Source organism: Pollicipes pollicipes, unplaced genomic scaffold (assembly GCF_011947565.3).
Source record: "Pollicipes pollicipes isolate AB1234 unplaced genomic scaffold, Ppol_2.1 Scaffold_5724;HRSCAF=6776_pilon_pilon_pilon, whole genome shotgun sequence".
NCBI classification, from domain to species: domain Eukaryota; kingdom Metazoa; phylum Arthropoda; class Thecostraca; order Pollicipedomorpha; family Pollicipedidae; genus Pollicipes; species Pollicipes pollicipes.
Genome location: NW_023596746.1, coordinates 30,101,628 through 30,109,053, shown reverse-complemented (window position 1 = coordinate 30,109,053; position 7,426 = coordinate 30,101,628). Strand labels below are relative to the sequence as shown.

General features: G+C 51.9%; 1 protein-coding gene across 1 annotated transcript; it reads right to left on the bottom strand.

Annotated features, from left to right (window-relative positions):
* Positions 1-2,999: 2,999 nt before the first annotated feature.
* LOC119103811 (uncharacterized) lies at positions 3,000-7,085 on the bottom strand. The gene is made up of 6 exons (XM_037227469.1): positions 7,039-7,085; positions 6,239-6,338; positions 5,719-5,934; positions 5,236-5,370; positions 3,719-3,922; positions 3,000-3,342 (listed from the first exon to the last, which is right to left on the bottom strand). Exons 2-6 carry the CDS (start codon positions 6,332-6,334, stop codon positions 3,196-3,198), a joined length of 798 nt encoding a protein of 265 aa, XP_037083364.1. The 5' UTR covers positions 6,335-6,338; positions 7,039-7,085; the 3' UTR covers positions 3,000-3,195.
* Positions 7,086-7,426: the final 341 nt, after the last annotated feature.

Here is a 7,426-nt window from a genome sequence, read left to right as displayed (position 1 = left end):
AGACGAAGAAGGTGTCGTCTCCTGCGGCGGCCGACACCCACACCCCCGTCTCCAGCATGTGGGTGTACAGCCGGCAGGGGTCGTCGTTCTTCGGCTCGTCTTTAAGGTAGTTCTCAAAGCTGCCGCGAGGGGAGCCATCCGTCCAGTGCCAGTCGGTCGTGGCGCTGGAGTCGCGCTCCAGTCCGATGATGATCTTGTCTTCGATTTGCCCCGTGATGAAGGAGTTCTCCCTGTTGCTGAGAACGGACGTGATACGCGCGAGCGGGTGCAAAGATCGGCATTCATTGTCCACGCGGTCAGGCATCGACTTTTCGGTGGAGAAATAGTAACAATTGCCTCGATTGCTCCTCCAGTTTCCGATATCACATTGTATCTGAATGGCCGCCGCAGCCGGCGCAGTGGTTGTGGTGGGTGCTTCGGTCGTCGTCGGTTCAATGATGGTGGTGCTCACAAGAGCCAGGCCGAGAGGGGGCGAGATGAGCTCGGACAGCTCCGGCGCCGCTCGGTACAGAGCGCAGTCCTGCCCCTCAGCGAAGGTGGCTGCCACGCACCCCTGGCGCCTCAGGCAGAGGGTGGTGCAGAGCAGCGGGCTGGGTAGTGCGGCGCCCCCCAGCCGCCGGTGGCTATGCAGCCAGGCCGCGACGAACCGGGAGCGGCTGACGACGGCGCCGGCCGGGCCGCAGCCGGAAAGCAGCATCAGGATGGACAGCAGGGCCGGCGCCGCCCTGACGGCCGCGCCGCCGAACGCGGGGGTCGCACAACCGCACATTGCAACGGAACTGGACGGAAGGTGCCGACGAACTGTGAAACTGCGGGGAATCGGAAACTGTTCCGGAGACTCGTCCGCGCCTGAACACTTCAGGACGCTCGCTGACTGTGGCCGACGGACGAGGTGCGCTCAGGGACCGCCGCTCCAGCGACGTACAGGACCGCTGGCAGACCGCTACAGACGACAGCCAGGCTGAGTGGCCTGGTTAGCTCCGCCCCAGCCAGGACGGAGCGTCCTGCTGGGTGGCTGCGCGTCCTGCCGTCAGCCGCCGGTTAGGGCAGCCGGACAGCTGGACCGGCGGTCTCGACAGCTGACGGGCTGCGCTGACCGACCGACCGCGGCGCGCCAGCGTCCTGCGTCCGGTGCGGCTCTCTGCTACAGCGGCGTCGCCCTGCGCGCCCTCCGCCGCGGACGTCAGTTCACTGCTGCCCGCGGTGAAGATGGCCTGCCTTTAAGGGTGTGGCGCCGCCCGGGTCCGCGCCCTCCCCATCCCGGAAAATTGCGATGCAGATTGAACAAACAGGCGCCAGTGCGGGCTGGTTTATCGCAATCAATTATGGATCACCGCGAATGACGCCGCTGCGCAATGACGGCAGCGTCGGCACTGGCAAACACGCTCAGAAACTGGAAGCTTTTACATGCACGCCATGCCCTGCGGGCGACGGCGATGGTCCTGCGCTGATCGAGTATTGCGGAACCGATCCTCCGCATTACCTTGTGATTGCAGACCACGGCAAGTCCAAGACAGCTGGGACGTTTTCGAAAATTGCATCCCCGATGTCGGCTTTGTTATGATGGTGGTGGTTTGGGAATGGGTATCTGTGCTTGATGTTAACGTGAGCGGTCGTCCGGCTCGCTGCGCAGCATGATGCGATTTGCCCCTAAACGGCTCCACACCTAATTGCAGGTTTTACCGAACACTTTCAGTTGAGCGGTCTGTGCGTGAGCGTGTTCTGTTCAGCTATCGATGCTCAGAACATGACACGAATTTGAGTAGTTGTAGTTCGGCAACCCTGTCTCTGCTGTTGAAATGTATGGGGTGTGCGCTGCGCAGAGTGCAGGTAAAGCACGAGCTTCATTGTTGTCTCTATTTAATAATTTGAATGCGCTCTTAGCCAGGATCACAGCTTGAGACGTCGGGTTTTGACAAAACCCGACGTATTTGATAAATGCAGTTTAATCATTGTCTGCTGGTGTATTGGTGGTCCTTTATGATCGGTATAATGTCCTCATATTTCCACTGAGTAAATGATGCACTATTTGTTTGGACTCTAGAATTTGGACCTTGTCTCTCTTCATTGCAAAACCTTTTATCTCAGCCTTGACTTCTTTTTCAGGTTTTGCCCATTAAATCATTATGTATACATCTATTATATATATATTGTTATTATAATATTATTATATATATGTTTATATATATATATATATATATATATATATATATATATATATATATATATATATATATACACTGAGCGCTCGCCCTGATTCGCCGTTTTCCAGAGCCAGAATTACCGCAGGGTCGATATGACTCCCTCCCCACCTGCTGTTTCTTAACTGGTTACGATAAGCCTTTACGGAAAAGACTAGGCGATTAGTCTTAAAGAGATCCCGCGATTGTTACAAATGCGTTGCTTTTAGGTCAACAGCTGACCCAAATATGCCAAGTAAGAGGTCAGTTTTTTTCCGACAATCGCACGTTTCCATGTTTGCGTGCTCATCTTTACGAAACCATGCCATGCAGCTACGTGAAGCTTACACTTGCATACTTCTCGTTTCATACCAAACGAATCGTTATGCATCATGATCATCATGATCATAACATCATCATGTTATAATCATATATTTATACGTGCGGCCCCGTTAATGTGCGTGTATGCAGACAGTAAGGATTCGTCAGTTGCTGCCTGCCGCCTGCGCCGGCCGCGTATTGCTGGTGCTGCTCAAAAACCGTCACCAATCGGAAACCAGGAAGGGCAGAGATACGCTTTTGGTGTCAAAACATGTGTAATAAGTTCCCCTTAAACCGCCAAAAATTTGATCGCGGTACATGATATGCCCACGTAATATCCTCAGAAAACCCTGGGATGGGGTCACATCGACCCCGTATTAGGGCAAGAGTTGAGGCATGCTATGAAGCATGCCTCGTGCAGTTTAGTTTTCATCTCGAGCGTTTCCATCATAGCTATGCCCCACGGAGTCGGTCTCCACCATCGAGCAAAACTGCAGGTAGATTTTGACAGCTGTATTCGTCTAGATCATATAGGACACGGACCGAACCGAGAAATCCATCTAGGAAAATGACACCGAAGGGCCAAAACAAACGCCACAAAACAGCCAGCCAGTGTCTCTACCACAGCAAGGCGGTAGGTCCTCCAAGTGTAAACGCCTATCGTGCTGGGCTGAGCCCGCTCTCCTGGAGGCGTTTACATGTTTGTGGCCTCCTCCAGCAGCATGGAAGTGACGATGGTCTGGAAGCTCTCGTCCTCGCCCATGTCCAGTCCGCTGCGCAGAAGCATCGGGTAGTAGTCCTCGCGGAAGTCCTGCTTCATGCACGACTCGACCTTCGCCATCTGAAATCCACCGATGCCAGAGTTGCGGTCAGGTATAATGATACAAACAAAAAATACCAGTAAAAATACTAATGCATAATAACAGATTCAAAATGATCTTGTGCGCTTATGAGGTTGCCGCTAGCATTGACTACATTGTCACGGATTGAAACATAGCATGCTTGATGTGCTAATGCATAGAGCAAATTCAAGCGCGATCATAAGTGCCCCGCTTGTGGCTAAAACTCGGTTAAGTGCGTCAAAAATTCCTTAAACTTAAATGCCTAGAACTATGAAAAAGGTATCTGCAAAAACACACGAGGTGAAGACCTTTGGACCTCAATTCTTACCAAACAGCCAGCGATCACTGCCCAGCTGCCCGGGGTCAGCCACCCACCTTGAAGCACTTGAAGAAAGCCATCTGTTTGCCGAAGCCGGCCAGAATGGGAGACTTCTCGAAGACCTGGCTGGGCATGCAGGCGGCGAAGTCACGGCAACGCTCCATGCCTTCCTTCAAGTCATCCATCAGCTCCTTGGACACCGGCAGCGCCATGATGCGCTTCTCGATGGACACGAAGTCCACCTGGTTGTTGCTGTCCAGCTGCGCGACAGAAGAAATGTGTGTTGTTTATGGTCACAACACGACCGACTATCATAGCCAGCCGGTTTATGACAAAGGTAGCGGGGGACCCGTTCGCTTTCAGCCCAAAATTGCGGGCGAGCAACTAACGAAGTCATACCGGCATTCAGACGCATAAACCAGTTAAGGCATGTTCCCAGCTGAGCCCTTAGTGTACTATTCCAAACTGTATATTTCAGGTGGATGGTTTTCAAACAGGTGCCGCTGTTGTATTAGTGTTAAATAGCATGCAGTTCTCACAACAGCAAGGGCTAAATTGTGGCAGTCTGTTATTACGTAACGTTTAATGACTTACAAGGTCCTTGGCCGGGGTGACGGGTGCTTCGCTAACGTAAAGCAAATGGAATGTATGCTATGTGGAATAAGTCATGAAAAAAACACCGAACCAGGGCAAAATTTAGACTGGGCGTAGAGATGACTACGCCCCTGTTGCCAAATGAAATTTCAGTTCATTGTCTGCTGCAGGTCGCAAAGTATTGCATAATAGCTACTAAAAACGTTTTAGATAACTCATAATATCGCGTTTACCATTTAGCTTACCAATTCGCAGCGCGCAGATTGTAGCTTGATTTGGACGGGGGCATGATTTTGTTGGTTCTAAATTTCTCTTTCGGTCTTTAGAAAGTTGCGATTGTAACATTCTTTTACCTTATTGCATGCATAAAAGTCGAAAAGAAAGCGACCAGACCTGCTGAATGATCTACGATGCCTGCCAAACAACAACTGACAAACACATCGGGCTGTTACTATTTCGATAGCTGCGAATCAATTTTTGTAGTACACTAAGCATCCTAGAGATGTCGCCAATGTCCGTACTTACACGGAAAACCCCCTCAGAAATTTGACGCCAGGTGGAGACGAGCGGGCTGTGCCTGCGTGCGCTTAAGAGGGGCATGAGTTTCACGCTCCAGGCCGACCACGCGGGCAATCGAATACCTCTTCAGAGGGTAGCCGGATAATAAAGTATGTGGGCAAACTGCCGTACAGGAGCAGCATTTGGCTCCCCAACGGGTGGGTAATGCCAAGGCAGGATCTAGCGGCGAAAGCAATGCACTCTTAAGGGACGGCGGGAGGGATCAGGGTCATTCCATAGAGTTGATATATGAAATCAACGGCTGTGCATGTGAAATTGGCACATATTGCATCGCAAAGCCATATTACATACATCAAGGCATGCCATGCCAGACCAAAGGCATGACATGGCATATTGCATGGCCATCTATTTTATGAGACTCCGAGCCGAGCTTCAATGCGGCTTGTCCGCCTCTCCTCACCATCTTCATCTCCCTCATGACGCAGGTGATGTTGCCGACCATGGAGGAGGCCTTCACGCGCATCATCTCCAGCTTTTCCGGAGTGATGGATCCGTGGTGGCTCCTCTTCCAGCGGCGCTGGTACTGGTACGATACCTGCCCGCCACGAACAGGCACGGTCTGGACTCGCGCAAAGCGTTCCTCGCGCCATTTACGTCCATAGTACTGACCCGTGTGTGCCAGTACCACGGGCCTACGGTTTTTTAATGAGGCATTTCCAGGTAGCACGAATGTTTCATAACCGCGAGCGTAGGTGCTCTACACTTGCAAAGCTTGCTTAAGGACCAACCCGCACTGAAAGCTAGAACACAACGCAATGGATGGCCCGAGTCACACAGCCACGCAGCGTCCAAAAGCCGGCAATGTCGGCACTTAACGGCCGAATGACAGTGCTACCTATGGTCCAAAAACGAGCCTTCCCGCCTTCACCACGGCTTTACTCACCGGCTGGAAGCGGACGGGCGCCGGCACGGGCACGTACTGCACGGCATGCTGGTAGGCGACGGGTTGGGCCACGTTCGCAGCACCAAACATGGAGGCCAGCTGGCTACGCAGCTGCGGCAGCTCGGGTCCTGCCTCACCGTGGCACTTGTCGCACGCGGCCTTGATCTCGCGCTTGACTTCGGCCATCAGCTCCTCACCGTAGCAGCTGCCCATGATCTGTCGGCGCCGGTCTCAGGTCAGACTCCATGGCCCAGGCGCGGCTGATACTGCCAAACCCTGACATGATATACGTGAGGTTCAGTTTCCTCGCATGCGTAGCATAGCGGTATCTCACTACGGAGAAAGAGACGTATTCACGACATGCACAGAATGACACTGTAGATGCACTGGTGTCACTGATGTGATACTTGCGAACATGCTGAATGCGGCGATCATACAATTAGCATACCGCTGTAAAGTCAGGCGTTGGCATCTTCGCATGTCTGTATGCACTTGTCTGACCATATTCAATGCGCCTCACCTTTTTCATGGCATACTTCTTGAGGAGTTTCTTGGGAATCCAAGCATCCGAGACCGCACACAGGCAGGCCGCCACCAACAGAAGTTGAAGCTTCATCGTTCTGAAAGAATCCACACGCAGAGGATGATGTAACGCAAAAATCTTGTATGTCATTGCGCTCCCATGGAATCGTCGTATTACTTGATAACATAAATTTACCAACCATGATGGGGACCGAGACAGAAGAAGCACCTTCCCTGGAGTCGATTTTGCTCATGTCAGAAGAAGGCTTATTTTGTTTTCCGTATTATTGGCAGGGAAATATAGAAAACAGTTTCAGAAAACAGGCAAATTCTGATGATAAAAATACAGCCATGTTTAGCTTCGGCAGTGTTATGAAATTCGTGAATCTTCATCCGTAACATCACTGGACTAAAGCGCCATTACTATGGACGTATTACCACCGCTTGCTCGTTTCCCATGGCGAGACCGAAAGTAGAAACCATATCGGGTAAGATTTCCTTCACCCAATCTACCCGTTATCCAAGAGAATGTGCCCATACCCGACCGCTACTCATTCCAGATCCTTTGTACCCACCTGTTACCCACCCAAATGCATTTCGCCAGTTTCTTGGTTGCAAATAAAAGAAGAGTTGCAGTAACGGTTATACACAGACACAGCTTTACTCTCATATCTTTCAGGTAAACACTACCACGCTACGTCATTCAGCCTCAGAAAAAAAATATCATAGAAAACTACCGCTGGCGTGTAGCAAGCAATGTGGCACCCCCTGCCCGGGCTGGGCCGTGCCCCATCTCACCTGGGTCTGCGGTGCCGTGTGCTGGTTCCTGCCGTAACAGCGCGAGGCTGGCTTATATACCGGAGCCCATGGCCGGCGGCCCTCCCAGGGTCATTAACTCCAGCCAGCAGTGTCGTCCCACGCGCCCACCAGACCTTGGCGGAGGTACGAAACTTTGATTGGTGGCGCCCTCCAAGCTAGGGCGGGGCGTAGAATCGGCAGCTCCTCTGCGTGCGTAGGCAAAAAATAAGGCATTTAGAAGCTACATCTAAGCCCAGAGCAACGCACTGAGGCTTTGCTACGCTCATAAAATCAACTGCGCAAAACAGAGTACGCGTGTTACCAAGCTGTCCTCTGCCCACGTTGATAATGCATGCGGGTTGTATTGTACTTTGTAGGAAGCTGACAT

Bases quoted from the DNA above. Each gene is read 5' to 3' on its own strand.
- LOC119103811 (XM_037227469.1), bottom strand. From the start codon at position 6,334: ATGAAGCTTCAACTTCTGTTGGTGGCGGCCTGCCTGTGTGCGGTCTCG. The intron at 5,935-6,238 runs GTGAGGCGCATT...CGGCGCCGACAG, and splicing joins AGAAGTATGCCATGAAAAAG to ATCATGGGCAGCTGCTACGG. The intron at 3,343-3,718 runs GTGGGTGGCTGA...GGTGGATTTCAG, and splicing joins CTTTCTTCAAGTGCTTCAAG to ATGGCGAAGGTCGAGTCGTG.